The sequence below is a fragment of the Atractosteus spatula genome, chromosome 2, assembly GCF_055471065.1.
Source record: "Atractosteus spatula isolate fAtrSpa1 chromosome 2, fAtrSpa1.hap1, whole genome shotgun sequence".
Taxonomy (NCBI): Eukaryota; Metazoa; Chordata; class Actinopteri; order Semionotiformes; family Lepisosteidae; genus Atractosteus; species Atractosteus spatula.
Window position 1 is genome coordinate 4505987 of NC_142707.1, and position 25604 is coordinate 4531590.

General features: G+C 38.9%; 1 protein-coding gene across 1 annotated transcript in view; it reads left to right on the forward strand.

Annotated features, from left to right (window-relative positions):
- Positions 1-25604, forward strand: part of gfra2b (GDNF family receptor alpha 2b) — a 107852-nt gene that overhangs the window by 23719 nt on the left and 58529 nt on the right. Inside the window, exons 3-4 of the mRNA XM_088907536.1 lie at positions 8055-8114; positions 16133-16189. Of these exons, the coding sequence (XP_088763662.1) occupies positions 8055-8114; positions 16133-16189 (117 nt within the window). The remainder of the gene's footprint in view (positions 1-8054; positions 8115-16132; positions 16190-25604) is intronic.

Below are 25604 nucleotides of genomic sequence, written 5' to 3' on the forward strand. Positions count from 1 at the left end.
TTCGAGTGCGTTCTAACTTTATGCACTCTTACAATGTTAAGCGTACAGTAGCTACAGCCGCCTACTTTAACAGGGGAGGGCTACAGCGTAGATTGGATCTGTCCGCGGACTCTCTTGTGGCCTCAAGCATAGGAAGTAAAAAAAGCGTAATTGTTAAAGCCTTTGCTCTTTGGTAAACAGTGTCTTTCCTTTGTAAGCGTCGCAGTCTTAGGCTTGCTGCCTCTCTCCAGAGAGCTGCCGAAGGCAGGGAGGAGGAGAGGCAAGCTGCAGAATGATGGACAGTTGCGGCTGCAATCCGAAATCCAGGCTCCCTGCGGTGCTGAGAAATAGCCACTTACACTATGTTGCCATTATTGTTGCCTGTTATAGAGATGTGACAAAGCTGACTGATGGGCTTTCAAAAAACCGACAGCAATAGATAAATAAAGGTAAATGAGAAACAGCAAAGATAACGATGACGAGGATAATAGCACACATGGTGAGCTCTTAGTAATAATAATTTTGGTGGTATAAAAATGTTTCATAATTTCTCACAATTGTGCGTATGCACTTGTGTGTGTTGAATGTGGAAAATATCCTTAATTTTTGGAATCCCAGTTGTTCGACCACTTTCTTAATTTCTTAAAAAATGCTTCAGATTGTTTAGTTAGGTTGTGTTAGCACTGTAGCTGTTGCTGTGGGGGTAGGGCCCAGGAAATGTCCCCCTGAATGGCACAACCATCATCTAATTGGCTACATTTTCCATGTTAAATGCTTTTAAATCTACAGTGCGGCTTGTGCCAACTCCCAGCATCAGCACAGCAGATCATAACATCAGCTGCACGGCTTTGCTATCTCTCTCTTACAAAAGGGAGATGCATAGGAGTTCTGTGCTCTTATTTGATTTGCAGCTGTTTTTATCCATTATGGTGCTGCTATCAACTTTCCGCAATTGTGAATATGCTGAGTGTAAGGAAAACCCAACAAGTGCTATTGGTTCCAATGCTAATTTTGTGCATTTTTGATAGCCACTCAATTAGCTACTGTATATAGATGCTTTCCTACAGTAATGGGCTTAAGGGAATATCTTATATATAATGTATATAACTGAGAAAAAGTCTGTAAATCCCCTAGGCTGGTCCATATTCTTATGTGTTTTAGACTTATAGGTGCTAATTTTAGGACCTAAAGTGCTTGATGAAAGGTTAAGAAAACATGGTTAAACACAAAACATAAGGCATATTTGGATTATTAAATTAAAATGATCCAGCAGTAGATATCCTTGTGTGAATAAGTACGTGTATGTGAACACTTGGTCAGCAAAGTTGACCAAGATGTTTCTATGACTATGGATTTTGGCCTATTCTTCCTTGAATAACGGCTTCATTTCAGTGACATTTGGGAGTTTCCTTGCACAAACAGCTTGCTTAGAAATTCCAAAATGTTAAATGTTTCTATCAGCCGTTCTGTTGCAGATCTGCTTGAACGGTATGTTTAGGTTCATTATCCTGCTGTAAGAGTCACTTTCGGCTTAGCTTTAGCTGACAAATGGGTGCTCTGATTATTTATTGGTATGTCACCACACCACATTCATGGTTCAGTTAATGATGGCAAGCTGTCCTGGTCCTGAGGCAGCAAACCAGCCCCAGACCATGAGACTGCCCAACACCGTGCTTGGAGGTTATGATGAGGTTCTTCTGTTGGAAGGATTTGATTATTTGGTTTTTGCCACACAAGACATTTTTCAATTTGGCCAAAAAGTTCAACTTTTGACTTGTCTTTCCAGAGAACGTTCTTGCAATGATCTTGTGGAACATCTACAGTAGGTGCTCTTTGATGAACTCAGGGATGGCAGAGGGCAGCATTGTTCTTTTTAGAGACCAACAGATTCCTGTTGTTCCCCTTCCTGAAGGATGAGGCATGATCCCTCTAGCTGCAGAGAGGGAGAGGCCTGCAGATCCTTAGATGCTACTCTGGGATTTTTTGTGACTTCCTGAATGAATTTTTGGCATTGGAAGATCTTGGCAGGACAACTGGTCCGAAGTAGCATAAACTTCTACTTTTGCTGAGGAGCTCTAAAATCTATTTGGATTGATGACATGTTTTCATTAACGTGTATCGTGAAGACAAAACTCACAAGCATTTTGACCATTATATAGGACAATTATTGAGCTACCAGATTCTAATTAACCCCTTAATTGTGCTAAATAAACTAGGAGTTCACTTCACATACACCAATTATTCATTTTTTTTCTACTTTATCAGCCAATTGGTAAATATAAACCTTTTTGGTTATTTAAGGAAAGGCCTGATTAAATTAAACAAATATCAAGGTAAGCAATTATAATTCCCATAATTATATTAGGGGTTCTCAAACTTTTTATCTGCATAGTGGATAAAAAGGTAAATTTTGTATCATGGTGGTTCTGTACATCTAAAATAATACAGTCTCAATAAATATCTGCAGTTGATTATTGTCCTGATTATAGGTAATATCAGTATACTGTAGTTGTGACTGAACTAGTAGATAATAGCTATCCATTTACTATCTGTCTGTTTAGATAATTTTTGAATAAAGATGCAAACAAATATCAAACCACACATTGGAAAGAAACTTTGGAGTGACTTCAAAAATCAAAGTCTTGAACGTTATAAATGAAGAAGTGGAAATAACTCAAGTACAAGGCATGAATGAGAAGCAGTCAAGTGTAAATTGTGGGCTCTGATCCATTTGTCTTCAAGGTCTGAGCCGAAAGTAGACAGGCATGACCAATTCAAAATGCTTCTCTTAAAAGATTTTGACATTTCATAACGTTTGAGAGACTGAAAGTCCGAGATCACTGGTTTGGCTCAAGGCTAAAAAATGGAGCTAATACTTTTTTTACTGAAAGTATTCTAAAATTAAAGAAAGGATTGTGAATTGTTTCGGGTTTCTGTGTTTGAGTAAAATTTAAGGTAAACTTTCAGCAGTATTCCAGGATATACAGTACAGTAGCTTTCACTTCACATTGGTAGCTTGAAACCTGATGCACACATACCTGCTTAGTCTTTCTTTTTAAAAGCAAGATTGGAAAAAAATGACTTCATGGTGGTCTGATGTAAAAGGATATGTACAAAAGTATTTTTAAATATTGGAGTCAAATATTTTAAATACTGAAGGATATACAGTAGATGGTATTTTATTATACAGTATGCGTTAATGTGCGATACAGTGGCGCAATGTTGAGCATTTCTGCCTTGCAACTCGGGGACACTGGGCTCAATTCCTGGCGTGCTGTTTGTGTGGAGTCTGTATATTTTCCCCGTGTCTGTGTGGGATTCCTCCAGGCACTCCAGCTTCCTCCCGCAGTCCAAAGACAGTGGTAGGCTAAGTGGCTTTTGTAAAATTGGCACTGGTGTATGTGTCCGTGCTTCAGAAATTTGTTAATGTATTAAAGCTGAATAACAATGTACTGTACCTCATTTTGTGAGGTAATGCCTCCTTCTAGAAAAAGTAGTCTGATTTGTGGCAAGTTACTAGAGTTCTTTGTGGATTTCAGATAATTCCAGGTTAGGATAGTAACAAGTGTAAATACAAAATGCAATTCTAGCTATTGATTTTTAGCAATAGCGCTGGATCTTATCATTCTGTAAGTGGTTCACATACTTTTGATTTGATGTCACCGTGAAGGTTTCTGATCCTTTTGATATCACTGATAAAATAGACTTTGAAGTAAGAACCTTTCTAATCCTGCTCTCCACTTGAGATAAGATGAAGCTGAAATCCAACTTAAACACTGATTTTTTTTTGCATCACCTACTAATAGATAAGCGCCTTTTATGGTTTTCAGGAATTAAGATAATGAAGTCGGTTGAACTTCAGATACTCTGCCTAATTTGTGTTTTAAATTTGGAGTATATGGAGGTACACTATCAATAAAATAGCTACAAAACAAAGGATTCCAGCATGACATTTCTGAATTTTTTTATTGAAACTTTTTCTGATCCTTAACCGATTCTGTTATGTGATGTTTTCTCTGTGCATTGGGGATGGAAACACTTCAGGAGGGCACTGTATTTGAAAGGGAATATATATAAAGAAATGTATGTATTAATGGAAAAAGAAGAACATGTCTAAATCACTTCAGTTTATTGGCGGGATAGATTTGCAAAGCAGTTAAAATATATATTATATACTATACTGTATATATAAAATATATACACCTGAAGAAGGCTCCACGGCCGAAACGTTGTGTTCTCTTTCTTCTTTTTTTCAGCATGGAATAAACCTATTACTTGTTCCTTTGCAGCCTACGCATGCTGACGCAGCTACCCACCTGAACTATATAAAATATAACAGAAATCCTACCATAAGAGGTGTGTGCTCAACAGATAAATAAGGACTGACATGGACGTGCTTGTACAGTAGGTCTAACTTATAGACAATGATGAAGACAATATAGAGTTGTGACAGATGAAACCAGTAAATTTAATATGCAGAGATCCTAAATTGATTTATCGGGCTAGCACACACAGTCCCCTTACTTGTGTGACTGCTCTAATGAAAGGGAGATTAATTAGGTAACACTCAGACAATGTCCTTATCAACACCTGTGATGTATTGCAGAAAGGAGGGTTGTGTTATGTGTACTGTGATGCCGAGAATCTAGGGATTTTAGAAAGTCTAGGAATTACAGCAAAGAACCATGAGCCTCCCTGAACATAGCTTTGCTGGAAACACAAAATGTTGTAGTTGTCTTGGAATCAGGGCTGTTGTGTGCTGAGCTGATTCTGGCTTTGAGTGAGTTGAGGGTCGGACATAAGCAAGATTAGCACAAGGGGCTGTTCTTGATGGACATAATGGCACTGTCTCTTGTGCAACTCAGGTCCTGTCAGGAGACACTGGTAAATATCTCCCAGCACCCCAAAAGAGGTCTATTACAGGGGGTACCCCCTCACAGGATCTTTGTAGGAAGAGGTGCACTGATGAAGAGACCCTGGTCACTGCACCTCTGTTCAAATTCTCTTCATTCTCTCTCTAGAGCCATGTTATCAGTGCTCGCCTTGAATCTCTAAAATAATGTGCTGAAACTGCTAGTTTCATCACAATATATTCTAATTGCATTTCCCACAGTCATGATGGGGAAAGCTTTTGCATAAATTATATTTAAACATGCAGGAAATAGCAGAATGGTCAAATCATGTCAGTCTACTGAATTTCTCATGTTTCTCACAACGTGAAAGATTGGTCCATTTTTCAATGCATTGTAATTAGCTACCGGAGGAAATGACACATTTGTCACTCTGGTAGCAGACCAAAAGAAAAGAAGAAAAGAGCTGCAGTTACCGGAATTGCTAATCAGCCTTTTTGAATGTCCAGCTGATTGGTCCTATGAACAGAGCTCTTCATTTTTTGGAATGGCTCTGTCTTTACATATTTTCCATGTTTCTTTTCAAACTGCTACCCCTCTCCCCAGCACAAAGTACAGAGCTGTGGAAGAAGTGGCTTAGAGATGCCCAGCCCACCGCCGTAGGCACTGTCACATGTCTAGTTAAAGAAAACCTTTTCTGGCTCCATACCCATTCTGCTCGGGGAGAATAACGCCAATTGAGCCTGGCTCTTTGGGAGCTCGTTGTCACAGATGGGTGCTAGCACAGCCCAGATTGCCACCAGCGATCTCAGACACGTGGCACCCTTGTTGACCTTGCAGGATTAACCATTTTCCCCTCAGATCAGCTGCTTCTGAAGCCCCGAGGGCCAGCGTCACAAAGCTGTTCCCAGAGCAATTGTGCTGGGAACCCACAACAGTGTCAGACTGGCAACAGAATGAAAGACTAGCTTCAGTGTTTGTGTAGATGGGGTTCAGCATCAAACTTAAATAGATCTGAACACACCCCAAGATAAAAGGTTACAATTACTTTGGAAGCAGCCAATTTCAAAGCTAAAGCTTCCAGATGCCTTGAAACTCTCTTATTTATCCAAAGAGCTGTACAGAGCTGTTTTTTTTTTTGGGGGGGAGGGGGTTATACCATCTTTTGGAATATTTTCATGCTTATTATTTTTGGATTCCTTGATTCATGATCAAAATGAACCAGGAATAAAGCTAATCAGTTTTCTCTCATGATGTCTCATGGCATCTTTGATAGCTCACATCTTCCCCGCTTTTTGTAAAATTCCTTTAAGAAATGTCCAAGAAATCTTTTATGATGTTTTTGTTCCTTAGTTAACTTGTGATTTTTCTTTATATTGATCATCATGGTCCTTGTGTTACATGAAAGTGTCCCATCGATGACATTTTATTTTTCAATGTTCCAGTTATTGGATCACCATAAGGGTTTGCTAGTAGATGCTTTCACCCTCCTCTGCGCTCCTACAGGGCCTGTTCTCCTAGACACTGGGCTTGTTATGTTTTTATTAGGATCAAAATGCAAACCAATTACACACTGGAGGGTTTGCTCTAAATCAAATAGAACGGCTGTGAATTTTAAACAGCAGATTACGAACCATCTGGGAGTGATGTGCTGGTATACTACAGGCAGTGGATTGCTTATTCGTGATTCTCCATAAATACTCTCCCTGCACTTAAAATTCTAGGTCGCCGTTTTATCACAAGACAGACAGAGTGTATACAAAGGGAGGTATACAGTGTCAGTGCCCAGAATCTTTTTTCTTTGTTAGACATAACCGCATCACTATGTTAAGCCTTCTCTTAAAATAAACAAGTAATTTGCTTTTCATTTTAACCATATCATCAAATGGTCAAAGCCGTAGAATAGTTTTTAACTGTTGTGTGCTGAGCTGGTTCTGGCGTGTACAGTCTGTTCAATATTTATACCTATTATCATGGTACAGTAGCTCAGGGAATGAAATAAACCTCCCATTGCACAGCAGTTCAAAACATTTCTTCATTTTTTTAGCTGTAGACTGCCTAAGTCAGCTTCACGTGCTGCATATTTTAAAAGATTTGTACATTTGTGCAGTTCATTAGCACAAATTGTGCAAGTGCCTGCAACCACGCTAAATCCAGATGGAACTATAAACTTTGGAAAGCAAGACTGATTTCCATTCCTATGCAGCTGTATTAGTGCAACATCCCAGTTTGGCAATTTGGTCTGAGATTTTTTTGTGAATAATACGCCCACCACTGCAGCTTTTTCCTATGATACTCTATTGTGGCCAGCCTGGTGGTGCAGTGATTTGCACTGCTCCCTTGCAGTGCTGTGGCCATGGTTTAATTCCAGACCTGGAGTGCTATTTGTACAGTACATGTATGTTCTCCACTTGTTCGTGCTGGTTTTTCCTCTGGGTGCTCTGGTTTCCTCCCACCAGTACAAAAACATCCTGGCAGGTTAATTGGCTTCTGGGAAATTTGGCCCTGGTGTATGTATGCATCTGTGTTTGTGTCTGTGTGTTGCATTGTGTGTCTGCGATGGATTAGCGTCCCTTCCAGGTTGTCCCCTGCCTTGTGCCCATTGCTTGCTGGGATAGGCTGTGGTTCCCCTGTGACCCTGTATTGGAAGAAACGGTTAGAAAATGGGTGGATGCTATAATGCAAGGGTGCCTAGTCTGGAAGAGCCAGAGTCCAGCAGGAATTAGTGGGCACTCCCATCAGTTTGGAAAGAACTGTGAGTTTTTGGTAAGTTAATGAGTTCAGTTAAAACCAAAATGTCCAGCTGTAGCGTTTCAGAGATACAGTACATACGTTTAGTATTTTCCTGTCATATTATCTCTAAACTACTCAACTGGGCACATTCACTGCCTATGAGGCCAAAGCAAAATTGTTCCAAGTGTTCAAAAGTTGATGATTTCCGAGTGGCTTATGAAACCTGCTGGACTGTGGCTCTCTAGTATCAGAGCTGGCTAGGCTCTATGGTGTAAATAACCTGCAGAATGTCATTGAAGTTTGGCTAACCAGGTGGTAGAAATCGTAGTGCAGAGCTCTACATTTCATTTTCCATTTTTCACCCCCAAAAAATAGAGCTCATTTAAATTATATGGCATGCTCCAATATGTTGTCAAACATGTTCAGCGGGGGAGGTCTGGCTTAGTCCCTATTTTACACAGTTTGAAACTTGCTCTCTGTTTTTTTTTGTAGGAGAAGAGTTCTATGAAACCTCCCCGTACGAGCCTCCTCGCCTTGCTTCTATTATCTCAGGTAAGGCCAAGTGTTTCCTCTCTTTTTGTGGAGGTTTGGTGATCTGCAGTGTAAAAAACGAGGTTTTGCAAGCCCGCACTCTTGAGTTAATGTGATGTTTTTCTGTATTGGAGGAAATCCTTTTCAGCCTGCTGTCCACTTTTGTATCGTGCCTGCAGGGCCCATTTTTCACAATTAGGCGCTTGAGATCCACATTTAATTGTTTTTGAAATCGTGAGACTTAAGATTTGAATTTGATTTGAAGTTTGAATGCTCATTCACTGTTTGTCTAAGTACTGTTTATTTACGTACTTTATTTATATTTAAATATAAATGAACATTTGTTATATGTTGAAAAGTCCTATAAAAGCAGATATAACTCTAGACACAAACATGGGGAACTTTTATATTGACCTTGGCCTATGTTTGGAGTTATTTAATTTTCTTGGGGAAGTCAAAGATAAATGTATTCCAACTTCTGTGCAAGTCATGCAAAATAGGAAAATATTTTATAATGAAGCTTGTACTCTTTAAACTATCATGCTCTTAAATCATTGGAAATTAAAAAAAATAGAAAAGGGTAAATGTACTAATGTCAGCCACAACATTTTTCAACAGAAGTGCATTGAATGAAAACATATTATGTGCCATGTTTTATTTTTTTTAAATGAGTGGTTAAATAATGGTTATCATTATTAATGGTTATCATCTAATTTGAGAAACCTAGTCTCTAATTTTCTCTAATTGAGAAACACAGTAAAAGCTCAGGTATTAATTGTACTTGGCCATCAAGTGTTTTCCAAAGCAGTAAGGTTATGAACAGCATTCTAAACAAAATCAATTATATTCTGAGCGTCAAAAGAAATATACCATTTGTGATTGCATAGCTGTAATTAGGAAAAGACAAACTTATTGCTAAGGGACACTGATATTCAGCAGATATGACACAGGTCAATGTATTACTGTATGGTGATTAACATTTCCCAACAAGAGGGCTGATCATCAGGGGGTTTACTGTGAAAATGACAGGTTAGCAGTGTGTGGCCACTGTTGAAAGCCATTTAACTGTTCATCTTATTTTTTATACCAGGGTTTAGATCTTCAGATCTTTAGATTTTCAACTGCTGTCTTTTGAGATCCTTGACTCTCATAGAGCCTGGATAAGAATGTACTTATTCCCTGATCTCTGAGCCATACGTCATGCCAGCTCATCACACTTTAGTTTAGTGTGATTCAATGTGGCTGTTATCTCACAAGAAAGTCATTGTTACTTGAGCGCCACGAGAACATGCATTGTCCTACTGCAATGTTGTCACATGAAGATGAGCTGTCAGCAAAGTCAGTATTTGAGTCCCAGGATTTGATCAGTGTAGTGCTGCACAGTCAGGTGGCTAATAAGTGCCCAAGTGTTCTATAGGCACTAGACTCTTCTATGACGAGTATAAGACTTGGACTTTAGCACCGATCTTGGTGTTTGTGTTTGGCTACATCATCCTGACATCTTAAAAACTGTTGTCTTTGACACCCCAGTTGACAAGTTTTGGCACTGATTTAGTCCAGCCACCAAATTGCTGATAGCATGATGGTGTTGTTCCCTTCTTGATTTTCACCAAGGTTGACATTCAACGGCTTAAATTATACATCACCTCTGCCCGAATCAACTCCCTCAGTAATGACCAACCATTATAGATACTCAGATATCGCATTCATTATGAATGATCAATTAATCAAAATGACCCCCAAAACAATTAACTGCTATCCAAAATCCATATGCTGTACTTTAGTTTCTAAAAAGGTACAAACAAAGGGAAGTACACATACAGTAGGCGACAGAAATGTCTTACACCAATGATAAGGTCAATATCGAGAAATAAAGATGTAGGAGACAAGCCAAGGTTGCTGAAATGCCAGAACATGTATTGGTAGAGGGTGTATAAAACAATTAGACTACTGCCAAGAAACTGTGGACTGACTACATAGAACCTGGAACTTCCGTTCACAAGAGAACAGTGCAGTAGTGTCTAAATAAGATGGTCATGAATGGGCCTGTGTAGACAGATGTGTTCTTTGACAACTTGCCCTCAGAATTATCTGCTCAAGAATGAAGAGGTTGCATTCCTTTTTTCTGCCTGCGCACTCTTATCTGTGTTTTTTTAAATGCTTCCCAGCATGATGACCAAAACTGACTTGAATATTTCAAATGAAGAGTCAATCGTAGATTTTAGAATTTTAGAACATTTTATAATCTGTTAAAATGATATAGTTTTCACTAGGTAACCCTGCATTATTTCCCCACACTATGTGCTCATGTAAGGATGACATGAATAAGTAAATCAAAGTAATACAATGTTTTTAATGGTACTGCAGCAGAGAAAAATAATTCTGCACCATGTATGCTACCATACAAGTGTGCTACAGTAATTTTTATTATACTAATCAAATGTCTCAATTTTTTTAAAGCACCTCTATGATTTTACTTGAAATTGTCTTTTGCGGCATTTGCTAATTAAACTTTAATTGCCATTTAATGTTTCGAAGCACTGTAGCTTCACTCAAGGGACCAACCTTGCTTATGAGTTCTAACGTTTAATATGCAGGTTATTGCAGTGAGCTCATTAGGAATTTAAGCTTCTTGTTTTGCATACACAACAGTCCTGCATCGTTGTTACTGTGGCATCAATTTAGGACTCCCACACTTAATGCAGCGAGAGTTATGATCATAAAATCAGTTGACTTAAGAGCTTGTAGAAGATCATTGACTTTAAGCCATTAGAAGATCTATACAGTAACTTGCAATCAGTTCCTTTCAGCTGACTCAAAAAAAATACCTATGGGATAATAAACCTGGATAATATTTTGCCTGGAGCTTTGTATATCAGCAAACACATCTTTTTCAGTTGAAGTGCAGTACTCCATTTTCATATCTTGAGGATACAACTGAAGCTTATTTCTTTCATTAGAGTCTGGCATCACCTTCCTTGCTGCTAGGCTCACCCGAGCAGTAGCTGATGAGTTAGAAAAGTTGCTGGGTAAACACACCGTGTGGGAGAAGGTTGTAACAGGAAGAATCTACTTTGTTTCAGTGTTTTGCTCCCCAAGGTATTTTCAGCCTTTTTCTATGAGCAAACAACCTGCTGAAAAGGGAGGAAGTGAATTGATTTAACAGCCCTGGTCTTTCTAACCCCCCCATAAATTATTATCAAGTTTGTTTTTTTCTGGTGTGTATTTCATATCAAATGAGCTGCTTATTTTTTTATTCACATTTTAGTCACATTTTCTTAGATCTCTGCCCAAAATATGACCTGACTTTGCCCAAAATATTTTGGAGGAATAACGTGTATCACATGACCCCAAATAAGTAGTGTAGGTTTTTCAGCACTGTCTCACAAAAAAAAAAGAAACAGGTTTTCCTCCCCAGAATTCTGTTGCACTGGGGCTTCATTAGTCTTTTAATAGTCTTCTTGTAACTGCGTGGTCCAGAGTACCAGAAATGTGAAAAAAACATTATGGGATGCAGATCCAAACAATTAGGGTTATACCTCTTATGTTGCTAAATACTGTAGCCTGGGTAACATGGCTGAAACTTCTTTTTGTTTATTTACTTCTTGACAAGTTTAGAGATATGACATTATTATACAGTACATGACATTAATCCAGCTCACTAGCTTTGAAAGTGATCTTCTCTTCAGTGCCTTGGCTCTGCATTCTGTCCTGCTGTATGCCTGATGTCATTCGAACTGTCGGAGAAAGTGCTTTTTCTCCCAGACATGGATGCCCTGGAGAGACCTGTAGCTGGAGTTCCTCCAGCAGGAGTGAGTGACATCAGACAACCCTGTCACACCAATGGGAAGGTGCAATCGGGAAAGGGAGCAAACCTGGGCTTTACATTGAATTGATTTATTTAAACACGGGACAGTGAATAAGGAGAAGGATGAATGCTGTTGGTTTTCTTAAATGCTGTCGACAACCTGCAGTGATGCAAAAAAACATTCTTTGGACTCTTCCTAAAACCTGCATTATGAATAACCTTCCATGTGAAGTTGGGAGAATGTTTTAAGTGACACATGGATGTATCAGCTAAGACTGGCGTTTAGCCAGAGCATCAGAGCAAGACAGAGCTCAGGTCGAACAGAGTTTGAATGGCAGAACTCCAAAGCACAGCAGACGTTGTATGAAAACAATATTAGCGGAACAAATTCTCACCCCTTGGGACAGATCTCTGCCAAAAACCGTGAGCTTGGCATTGTGGGTTAGCATGCTCAAACCACCTGCCTACCTGCATTCACTGTGAATTGATGTCCTTTCTGCGTCAATGATGCTTCGAAGGTGTGCTTTACATGGTGTAGTTTGTAAGTATTCTGAAACATCAGCATGAAACCTTTCAATAAATGCTGCATAATTTCTGTTGATGCTTTAGCTAATGAAAGAAAAAATATCTTTTGAACAGGGGAATACTACAGAATGTTTGTTTTTGTTCTCTTATGTATGTATTTTTATATAAAAATGAGCTGCTCATTTTTTAAAATGTTCTTAAATCTCTGCCCAAAATATGTCCTGGGGTTTAGGCAGAATAACTTGTGTATCAGATATCCCCAGATACAGTAAGTGTTGAAGGTTGCACAGTTCTGTGTCTCAAAAAAGTTGTTTTTCCTCCCCTGTTTTCTGATGCACTGACTCCTCATTATTTAAACCACAGAACTGGTAATCTGTAATCCTATTTGAGAGAGACAAGGTTGAAGACGGTCGGAGTCATTTCACTTGTGACTACGTTGATCATCAATTGCAAAAAAAGATTTTCAGTCATCCCCCTCAGCCTGTAAATCCTGATATGTGTGGCCATAAAGCAGAATTCCGGCTGCTCCTGATGACACAGAGAGAGACAGTAAAATATGAGAGTCTATGAAGGGATGGGATTTTTATTACATGACATGGGATTCATTTCATGGGCCATTTCAATAGCAGGCAAAGTTATGATTTCTATAAAAGAACACTCTGATGTTGTTTGTGGCATGGTGGTGCAGTGGTTAGGATTGCCAGCTTACCAGCACTGGGGTCCTGAGCTCAATTCGTGAGGAGCTATCTGTGTCGAGTTTGTGTCTTCTACTCATATTTGTGTGGGTTTTAATGAGGGTGCTCTGTTTTTCTCCCATGGTCCAAAGACATACTGGGAGGTTAATTGGCTTCTGGAAAAATTGGCCCTGGTGTGAGGGTGTTTGTTTTTGTATCTGTGTGTCTGTCCTGCGATGGACACATTTTCCATCCAGGGTGTATCCTGCCTTGTGCCCGTTGCTTGCCAGGATAAGCTCGGCTCGCCCGCAACTTTTAATAAAGCTGTTTGGAATGGATGATTGGACTCCAATATCATAGAGTTCCTTTTTTTTGTACAGTATATGTACCACACTTAGTGTTTAAGTGATTAAGTTTACGTGTTTAAATGTACAGTAGCTTCCAGTTATTGGCATTTTTGGTAATGTAAAGGAGCAATGCATTTATTTTGTTCCAGATAATCCCTTGCTTAACAGTGATGAATGCATTTTATATAGTACGTTGTACATTATTATTGACTATCTGAAAGTATATAATATCAATAATAGTGATCTCTAGAGAGTGATCATATGTTTTTTAGATTGTTCTGTCCAGTGTTTTCTAATGTAGTGGCTCAGCATAGTGTGCAGGCCCCTGGTCTCCTGGCTGTTGGGTTGTGGGTTCGAGTCCCTGCTACAGACACTGCTGTTATAACTGTTAAGTGTGGTACTTAACCCCAGTTTCTCCAGGCCACCCAGCTGTACAAATGGTGACCAGCACTGTTGGGATTTGTCCCATCCAGCAGGGGGAGTCATATGCTCTCTTCTTCTGTCTGCTTAATGTCATGGAAACCCCGATAAACTCTGGCTCGTGAGCTGATTCGACTCTGAAATGGAAATGACCAACTGCACCTGTGATACTATAGGCTAAAAAAGTATTAAACATGAAACATTCCACGGAGGCTGACACTGCATAGTAGAACCATTGGCATTTTACAAACTGCAGGCATTTGTACTGATGAAGCAGAAAAGCAGTGCATTTATTATTTTTAATTGAACCTGTCTGACTATGCAGAGTTGGATAATGCAAATATCCAGCACTTGATGGCTCGCATAAGGGCCTGCAGTAATAAAACCTAAAATAGTTTAAATGACTGTGCAATTATTATGTTACATGTATCTCTGCATATGCATTTTTTTTGTTTAAAAATATTGTAGGTTTGCACCTACAGTAAACGATCACCAGCAGATGCCTGATGTTAAAATTTTACAAGTGAGCAAAGAAAATCGAAAAAATAAAGTACTATTGATTTCAAATTCTTTAATGCAAAGTCTATCAGTGGCCCATGAAAAGTTACTTAATTTCTGAAAGGAATCATCAGCATCTTATGGTTTCATTTGCGAACCATAAATTAAGGCCGGAAAAACAAAATATAAAGAAGGTAAATTATATGTAAATAGTAAAGGACTGCAAAACAGAAATCTGTGTCTTAACAGGAATTAACCACATCTTCAGTTTCCTCTGGGCTTTAGCCACAGCCCTTCTCAAGACTTTTACAAGTAATTTCCCAGAATCAGGTGCCATCTTTGTGAAAATGTTTTGATGAACAGCCCATTCAAATGTATTTATTAAAACTACTTAATGAACCTACAGTTCGTGGCAATATGTGTGTCTAAAGAAACATACATTTTTAAAAGAAATAATTGCTTCTCACAGTGATCTCCAATGAAAACCTGTAGAGAAAGTTACTAAGTTATATTGTTTCCATAAAAAATAGAAGAAATAAATAATATTTTCTTGTGGCCAAATTCTGAGACATTGTGAGGTAAAATTCCACTTTTATGCTGATGGCACTCTATTTTATTCTGTTCAGCTACAGTAAATCTGATGCTGATGTACTGTAGTTGTCTCAGTTTTGACCAACTGTTTTACTGATTTTTAGTTTTAGGTGTAACAAAACTTTTTGTATTTAAAGTGGGACAACGCTGAGTTTCTCTGCATTTTCTGTACCTCACAAGTCAAATTGTTTAATAAATGCTAAAGATGGGATGTAGCTTTTATTTGCTCTAAAATGAAAAACATAATGGGTATAGTCTCAAATCTATGATCCTGCTGTCACTTTTAAAACATTTTAGGAATGTTGACCCTTTTCATCCTTCCCTGTAAATTCATGACACGGAAAGACTAGCTCAGACCTTTGTCTCCTCCCAAACTGATTATGCAAATACTTGGGTTTAGTCCAGTGCTTGCTGGTAAATCCTTATCAGATGTCCCCTATTACATCTGTTCTTGAGTCTCTGCAGTGGTTTCTAGTTGAGTCCAGTATTGTAATTTTTAGGGCTTTGAATGGCTTGTCCACCCCTTACTGTACACCACTGAACTTTTGTCCAGTTATATATGAACCCTTTGACGCAGGTCTCTTGTCTGTGCCCAAAAGCATGCTGAGGAACAGTGGTGGTTCAGCTTAGGTTGTCTTTGACTTTCGAATATCCTACCAATGGTATTGGGAAATGTGACTCATTTCTTTCCCCAGTTTTGAATTTCAGTTAGAATGTCTTCATGACAGCTGCTTTGTAAAAATAAAGATCCTAACGATCATGGTTATCTTCATGATGATATGTACATGGTTTATCCCAGGGGGCTGGCAATCTTGGGCATGGGGGGCGGGGGGCTGTCTGCCTGTGGGTTTTCATTCCAACTCAGCTTAGCAAGCTTAATCAGCTCATTATTGAATTAATGAGACCAATTTAACAATGCGATGAAGAGCCTTTGAAAGCCTGCAGAGGCAGCAAGGTGTCCAAGACCAGGACTGGACACCCCTGGTCTGTACCACTGCTTTGCCACCAGTGTACAACATTGGAACATTAATAGCAGTATATAAGCAGTCAGGTTGTTAAACTCAGTTGTGGAAAACATTCTGGCATTATTCCACTACTAATCACATTATCAGTTTATCAATGATATTCCTGGTATACAAGTAGATGTGTACATCTTGATCTTTTTAATTATTTCAGATCCTCCTGGCTGTTTCTTCAGCATTGACAATGCAAGACTTGAACTCACACGAAAAGGTAATACATATTTAAATGTAACCTGATAAAACTGTACTGCGACTAGTGCTGGGAAGAATATGTAGATATTTAATCGAATGTGCAATTTGAGCACACAAATACTAAATGTAGTAGTTCAGGTGGGGAGCTGCGTCAGCATGCGTAGGCTGCAAAGGAACAAGTAATAGGTTTATTCCGTGCTGAAAAAAAGAAGAAAGAGAACACAACGTTTCGGCCGTGGAGCCTTCTTCAGGTGTGAACCTGTCAGGCTTGACACCTGAAGAAGGCTCCACGGCCGAAACGTTGTGTTCTCTTTCTTCTTTTTTTCAGCATGGAATAAACCTATTACTTGTTCCAAATACTAAATGTGTTTGTAAGGAGCTGCTCTTAGCAGAAATGATTCACTTGACGATAAGTATCTCACTGATATGCTGTTCCACCTTTCTATCCATTGGTTGGAATTGGAGTTGATGTGGCAGCTGTATGATACAGTACAAAGCGGTGAAACATGCAGTAACAAAAAATCCCAGACTGATTCAGCCAAAGATGGGATATCAGCAGGGAGAGCAGACACATACTGTATATAGAGAGGAACTAGGGCAGAGGCAACAAGACTTCAGAGCAAATGTTCTTTTCCAATACAGCATTTTCTAAAAATAAATTGTATGCCCAATCTACAGAAGTAAATGTCTAATCAAGTAACAAAATCACAGACAGGTATGTGAGCATTTTCATATGCTAGGATTGTCCCAGCACTAATTGCAAATATGCTCAAATAACTGCAAACAGTTTTGTTACAGGAAAACCATTCCGTATCAGTGAGATGAAGGAGACGGCTAAGGTCAATATATTCAGTGTTCAGGATGGTACCTACAGTAGCCCAGCATTTCACACAAATACAGAACTGTCGTAAGCCAGCTGGAGTTGGGGACATAAACAAGTCTCCATCAGAAACAAATGTCTTCCTTTCTGAAACTGAATCGCACAAGGCTAAGCATGGCAGTCAGTCTGAGGGGGCACATTTCAAATTCCTTTATCCTTCAGTCTGATGGAATTCAGCAGCTATCAGTGAAGACCGAAAGTGTAACCACTGACTATTTGTGTGAAGCTTCAGAGGGAGCTGAGGCAGCATAGAAGATATCCTTAAGCTGATAAAGTTTTAACAAAGAAATACAGACTAATACTATATGGAACAGTAAAGCAGGAGCCAGATGTTAATGTAAAAGAGCAGTGCATGAATGACATACAGTAGCAGGCAGAATTTCTTTGGTACATGGTTACATGTTAATCTACATTAGGAGATATTCACAGAGTACAGATTTTCCTTTATACTATGCAATGAATTATCTAAATTTATACTGTAGCCTGTACAATATAAATATGTGTATTAATAATGAAAGATTTCTAATAATATAATTCAATATACTTGTTAATAACATAATGCCACTAAGTAACAAATGGGCTAGATAGTCCAAATTACCTCTCATTTATTATTTTTCTTCTGTACTTTATGTTCTTGAAATAATGCATTCCAAAATAAATTGAATGAAATGATCAGTGATTTCTGCTTTTTCTTCAAATGGCAATTTGTTTCCACTATACTGTATGTTCATTTTCTAAACATACTAAACCGTGAAACAGTGTGTACAGTACACCACCCCATCTCAGTCATGCTCATTTCAAAGGTAGTTTTGTGAACACAGGCCAAAGTTCGGTCGTCCCAATGAGATGCCTTCTCCTCTCTGCCCCTAGTGATCTTGTTCAGTCTGCTATCTTAAGTAAAGCCCAGTTGCAGTGATTTCCTACTATGTTTGTAGACTTGACCCACCCAGTTTGTGAAGACGGACAAGTGCATGTTCAGGAATCCAGGAGCTTGAATGCAGAATGTTCTGCACTAAATCCTTCTTGTGTTTGGATATCCTGGTTGGTTCAGCAGACTGATTAAATGAGGTTTCAAGGGATAGATGGCAGAGCCCCATTACATGTTTTGAATGACATACTGCTGTTATTGTAAGTATTTAATTGCAGTTACCCACTAAGAAACCATCACAGCAGCTTCCACTTTGCAGTATACAGCAACAGAGCTAACAAAGGCCTGTCAATGGAATCAGCCTTCAATGTTAACAAAAAGCATACATGTTGTCAAATGGAAGTAGTATGATCACTCTTCAAAATACTAATTAAAACAAATTTTATAAGGTATATTAGCATACAAAGGAGATTTGTATTGTGATCCTAATGTTCTGATGAAGGTCTTCGGCCAAATTAGTAGCAGCTTTGTGTCTCTTTCTGCTATAAAACAAGGGTTTTGCATACCACAGTGCATTGGAGTCCCCATCTTTCTTCTTTTCAGATGAGTTAATTAATAAGTTAAATACCAAATAATAAGCTGTAATAATAAATAATAAGATGTGAGAGTAATAAAATCAGTACAGGAACATTACATAACTGCATTCACTATCACCTGATCATGTACCATGCTATATTTTTTAGAAATATAATCCTTGCCTTTTCGAAAGCTCTTATCATGCAACTGTAGAAAAAATAACTGCTCATAATAATTTTTGTTAAAGAAAATGGGGCTTCTTGTCACACCCACAGCTAACCAGATTCCAACGCAGAAACATCCTCACCCTAATTGCACTCCAGCCCTGAGCACTTCCAGCAAGCGACATCACTCAATCAACCAACCACGGCACTTTACTAATCACCACACCCTTCACCTCCCATAATACTTAAACCCGCTTTACCCTCTGTTCACAGCCCGGTATTGGTCTCTCCTTTACAAGCTCCTTACCTCACCTTCCAGTCCAGGTTCCAGTCTAGGTTCTCCAGCCTTTTCAGATTTGAACCTCGGATCTCGCCTTCTATCACGTCTACAGCCTAGCCCCTTTCAGATAAAAGACTGCCGAACCTTCTCCTTCCTCCTGTTCACCCACTAGTCTTCGAATGCAAAGAACACCGCACAGGGTCCAACTACTCGGCTGGCCTGCTGGCCTCTGACACGTCTACACTCTGAAAAATAGTGACAACTCTACATTTGTTCCAAATAAAGTGACCTGCTGGTCAAAGTCTACGAAATGAAGGTGTTAAATCGCATTACTTGTATCCTTAATCATTTTATGCATTATATGCATAATAAGAATAGAGCAGAAACGAGTTGAGCAGAAGTGGAGAACTGATCTAAAAGATGATGCATTTTTTGTCAGGTTTGGTAGAGAAAAAAAACACCCAGATAATTTAACTGGGTCTTCAGAAGGGAGTTGTAATAACATCTGTGAAACATAGAATCCAATGCAATATTTATTAGGTGGATACGAAAACATTATTCTGTTGTATAAGAACCATGTAAAAATCAGTTTAGCAGGCAGTGCGTGTCACTGGTTATGACCTTGTTATGTGCACAGGCGTTATTAATTAATTCATGCCTTAAGGATATTTTAGAGGGGTGCGTAGAAGCTTGTCAGACAAGCTCTTCCTAAGCTTTCCTGTTTTTTTTAACTGGCACCTTGCTTACAAACACTAAATCCGAATGCACTGTAGGCTTGGCCTTTGGAAAAAAAAAGCTGCAGAAATTGTTTCACACATTTTGTAATGGTTGTTACAACATCGGAATTTAAGATGTCCAGAATGCCAGAAAGCTCCAACTGCAAGTCGAGGCAGATGAAGAACTTTCCTGCAGTTTGACAGTGCAGTTTGTAATGGAGTTAGGATTCTGTTCTTAAATTCTGGAAATGCATTTTCGTAAACTGATTTTGGAGAGGAATGTCTTTCCGAATACAGTGAAGTGTATGATGATCTAACTGGATTGATGAAAAACCACATGGCTAATCCTCAATTAGTTACTAACTCCCAAACTGGTTAAATGTACCAAATGACCTCCTCTTGTTTGTAACCTTTGTGTTCTTATTAATCCATTTGGAATACACTGATAATCCTTGTATGGGGACGAGAAGCGTGTACAGTATGTCTGTAGCGAACTTTCTTTAAGTGTGCTCACAACATGAGCTGACACTGCCAGAATTCCACCTACCATCTCGTCCATCTTTTCAACAAAAACTTGTGGCTTTTTATGAAGGCAATGCCATTCTCTCAGCAATACGCAAATACATTTAAAATAGAAAGCACAGTACGTGACCTTCTAGCAAAGCAAGGAACCCTTCCGTTTGTATTATAGAGACTCATCAGAGCGTGCAAAGGAATCGTTAACGAGCTAATTCTTCAGCTGTGACTTCAGTTATGTAAATTCATTATAAACTCACGTGTGGTTGAAGAAAAAAAGAGAATGACATATTTACTAATTTAAGGAATCATTATAAGAAAAGTTCACTTTCTAAATCTAAGAAAACATAAGCAGCATGTTACTCCTTTATTTTAGTCCACCACATGGTCACATGTGAAAACTAGAAGGTGAAAAAGGATGTAAAAAGGAAATACAGACTTTTCAAACCTCATTCTTTCCTTAATCAAGCTCCCCAAGCATATATTTTTTTAGCAAAGCAGTGCTGGTATACTGCAGAACAGCCCAGGTGTATGAATGCATAATGTTTACCGATTGTACTTATCAGAACTTTATTGGACACATCGCTACTTTACAGTTATATGTGTTTGTTGAACTTGTTTTCAGAATCACAAAAGACACAAGGCAGGATTTTATTTAAGCTCAGTTGACTGAGTTTGTAATAATTCTAAGAAAGCCTTATCAATTACCATCTCATCAGATATTGTTTCACTGAACAATTGTCTCCAGTGCTCTGTGGGTAATCAATGGTCTTTCCTTCTCTGTTTATCCTGTTCTGTGTCTTGGCAGTGCGGTGACCTTGGTTCCAAGCCACTTTGTTGGACTTGCTGTATGAAAGCCATACCTTTTAATTGTGTTTCTGCCATAACACTCAAAATTTCATACTCAAACACTCAAAACCTAATTTCTAGTTAGTATGTGTCTGATGGGGTTCAGAGCTGTTGGGAAGACATAGTCAGACAGTAGGTGAGTTGACTCAGGCTACTACAACATTACACACAACTGGGTTTTTAGGAGGTGATTGTCTATTAAATGTACAGTACATGTTATAATAGCAAGGTTTGTAGTGCATTCTTAATACCAAATGATACATAGATTTTTAAAAAATATATACTGGAGCACTGAACCATGTGTTCAATGTGCTATTTGAATGCTTTTTAATGTCAGGTAGTCTTTGTTAAGTGTGCTGGACAAGAATCTCACTATCAGACAGTTGACAACACAACACTCTCTCTGTTCAGGTATAATGTAGGACTATCATTCAGTATATGTTTTTTGAATGGTTTTCACAAGCAGCTCAGACATACTGTACATGGGGAGATGGTTCAGACGAGGACATTGACTCTTCTTAATCTGATTTTTTTACTGAATACTGAAATAAAAATATTATACTATGCCAATGCTCTTATATAACAGTAGTATATTACATCCAGTCCTCATTCCATTCCTGATTTGTCTATGGGTGATGAGAAGTACTGTACACTGGGAAATAGCGTTCCTGTACACAATATATACCATAGGTATACCTAATACACTGTGCAAATCAATTTAAGTAACCGAATTACAAAAGAGCATGATGGGAAATTCATCCCTGCACTGTTTTCTGTTATAGAAAGGAAAAGTATTGAAGTGAAATGAAACACATGCCTTGGCATTTATCAGTGTGGTCACCTCCTGGAAGACATGACAAAGGAGAGGTGTGATGGGTAACGTGGAGGAAAACAAGCACAAGTGAATTTTGAATAGAGCCTTGGGAGACAGTCTGAGAAGCCTCTGGCCTCTGTGGGCCCCTGGGAATGTTCTAGAAGATTGAAGAAGGCCTCTTGGGTCAGGCTTGGCCTGACGCCATTGAGTACAAGGAACTGCAGATGAGGAGGAAGGGGAGTAATTGAAATGTGCTCTAAGCATGGGATTAACCAGGAAGCTCTGGGAGTAGAGAGCTACTACACATACTATATCAGGGTTTCAGAAAATTAAAGTAGATACTGTACCTAATGTAGTAGGTAATTAATAAGAAGATTGATGGAGCACGTAAAATATTTAATATTAATTGTCAGTGTTTAAGAAGGGCATTTGCACGTCGACAGATCAGTAAAGCAGTGTCACGATCGCAAACCCCTCCTCTTAAGGGCGCTCCAGCCTTTCCTCGTTTGCCTCATTCCCCGCACCTGTTCCTTGTTTCCACCCTGTTTCAGTTCACCTTTAAAAGCCAGGCGCTCACTTCACTCGAGGCTCTGCATCTGATTTCCACATCGTGCAAGCCCGGGACCTGGTTGCGCCTGGCTCCGTTATGTTTTTAGCTTCCCGTGCCTGTTCCTGTTCCCCCCCACCGGTCCCGACCTGGCACCTGTTTTTAATCCCTGGTTTTTGGATGGATTACACGACCATGGACCTTTGCTTTCGTTTTGGATTCCCCCTTTGGATTTCTACTGGACTGTTTACCTCGGCCACACCTCCCCCGTGCACCAGCACACTTCGGACACGCCCCCCCGTTTTCATCCCCATATTCCTGCATGACTTTTTCCCCAGTGTTTCCTCACTATTTCAGATTGTGTCGTCAGCATAGGGTCCGGAAAGAACTGTTCGTTACAAGCAATTCCCTTCTGAAACATCTAAATATTTGCTCTGATGAGTCACTCTTTTTCCAGACTGACTGAACTGTCGCAATGTTTATTATTATTCATTTGTTTTTAAGGAAAACTGTGCAGTGTAAGGAAGCTGCGTGTTTGTTCATCAGAATCACAGACATTTTTGTCCTCCTTAAAAAATGTTTCCCTGTAATACATGCAAACCCGCTTTTATCAAATGTGTGACCCAGAATCCTGCAGCAGGAATGACTGTGGGAGTTGCAGGTGTGCTGAGTGTAATAAGACTCATATAGGGGAAAAAGCTTTGGCAAAAGTGCATTTGCCAGTCTGCAAGGCAATGGCTCATCGTTTTAAATTTGAATGGAAATAAAAGCAAGTCCCTGATGATATTACAGGAAAGTAACAGATGTGAGAGGGAAACATCTAGGATTTAGTCTAATTTGTTTCTAATTCTAGCTTTAACCGAAATTGGGAAAAAAAAACATATTTACAACGAAAACAAAGCAAAAAACAGCTGCAAGAAAAAAAGGAAGGTGTTGACGAAGATAAAAGCAGAGTATGGTTGCAATCCTTTGCCACTTGCCTAGAATTTTCAAACAGCTGTGACAAAGGAGGTATTTAACACCTCGCAACAGAAAAAAAATGAAATCCTCCAGATTTAATTCCCTCACCCTTTCTTCTGCAATTCTGTATGTAACCTGTTCTCTGCTTAGTTATGTGTGGTGTGTTGGAATCACTAGAGGAGCTCCTGAGGGCCCAAGCTGTGTTAATAAGCTTGTGTGAATCTATAGAAGCTCTGACAGCAGGTCAATGTAACTGTCAGATTAGACAGATTGAGCTGCTATGTCGATCAACGCTTGGCCCCAGTCTTCTACCTTTCACTGGTGCTGGGACAGTGCACTCCAATTAGCTGTAATAGCAGCCCTCCACGCTTAGACAATTAACAAGAGAAGCACAGTTGTTTTTCAGGTTCTTGAGAAGGTACCTGAGAAACTGCTTCTTACAATGCCTATTTCTTTTTCTTATTTCCACTGCACAAAACAGGTACAGCATATTTCTATCTGGACTTATGCATACAGATTTTGAATGGATTTAATAAGGACTTTTATGTAACAGAGCTCCAAATTTGCTCCATTAGCAATTATTTAGCTTTGTGTGGCTGCTCTGTCCCTTCTGGGTATAGTTAATGAGGCTAAGTTTATTGAGCAGCATCTTTATTGTTTAAAATAGTACTTGCCCTGTAGTACAGAAAGCAATATTTTTAACTAGGTGCATTAAAGGGAATTGATGATGATGCCTCATACCAAGAAGCTATTCTATATTTCATATACTTGTTCTGTACTTCAGCTTTGGTTTATAACATCCACTATATTGTGCAATGCAGAGTAGTGCTCAGGGCTCCATTCTTGTAAGCAAAGGGTTGCGGGTTCAAATCCCAGTGGGGACACTGCAACTCTAGTTGCAGGAGGAGGTGTGTCACTCAGTTTGCTCCAGTAAATATCCTTCTATATACATTATGTGGGTAGCATGTACATTTCTTTGGATTAAAGAGTCAGCCAATTAAAATACTAATAATGAGTATATTTTTTATACAAGGAGAAAGAAAGCACTTTAGAAAACATTCAAAACAGAATATAATGAACTGCAAACTCAGGAAATGGTATTGCTTAACAGAAATTTGAGAGGAGGTCCAATTCCAGTCTTGCATTTCTGCTCTCCTACATACTGTATAAACCCTCGCTGACTGCCCACAACGCTGCGTGCATCTTTTCTAGCCCCCATCCTTCCACCCCCAACTTCGTTCTTGTAGCTGCCTCCCTTGCTCATTTCTTGCAAGTAAGGAAAGTTGTCACAGCACTGATCTTCGGCCAACGCTGTCATTTCCTCAGCCAGGCGCGTTATTGTGAAAGTATTAAGTTGCCTATTCCTTTACATTTGTAAGTCTTGGCATTGCTAGTATTTTGTACAAACGACTGAACAACAGGGTAGTAGAAAGGTCAAAAGAAAGAACGGAATGCTGCAATATAACATGTAAATGTAAAATAAAATAATATAATTTTTAGCACTATAACAAACAAAAGACCAGTGAAGCAAGTAGTCAAGTGTGTCAGTGTTAAAACTAGGAAACGTCAAAATGATGAAAGGGAAGTGGCTGATTAAATGATTAATTTATATTAATATTAAATTAATATTACACTTACCTTTTGCCACAGACAAAGGACAGAACATGCCTCAGGTTAAGCAAAACAAAGTATGACAGGTATTATAAGCACATCTGATAAACAAATCACCAGGAAACAATGGGCATCCACCCGTTGTTCTTAAGGAAATAAAATATTGTCCATTGGCCATTTCCAAAACTCTTTAAGCTCATTAACTCTCCTGAGACAAAGGCAATACCCATTCACTGGAAAATTGCTAATGTAGTGCACATCCATAAGAAGAGTAACACAACCAAACCTAATAATTACAGACTAATAAATCTTACTCTTCTTACATGGAAGGTTAAGGAAACAATAATTAGGACTAAATTACAGCATAATCTGAATAAATAAGGTTTTAGGAGACTGACAATATGGCTTTTAAAATGACAGGGTCTTGCTTAGCTAACTTGTTAGAGTTCTTTGAACAAGCAGTAATGGATAAAAAAAAATAACTTATTATATGTCAAATGTAGGTTTGCGGAAAGCTTTTCGAAACATTCCTCATGAACATAGAGCTGAACGTGGTAGGTATTGTGTGTACTTACAATAGAAATTCTTTAATGGAGAGCAAACAGAGAAGGGGTGCGTGCTGAAATTGGAGTGGTGCAAGTAGTAGAGAACTG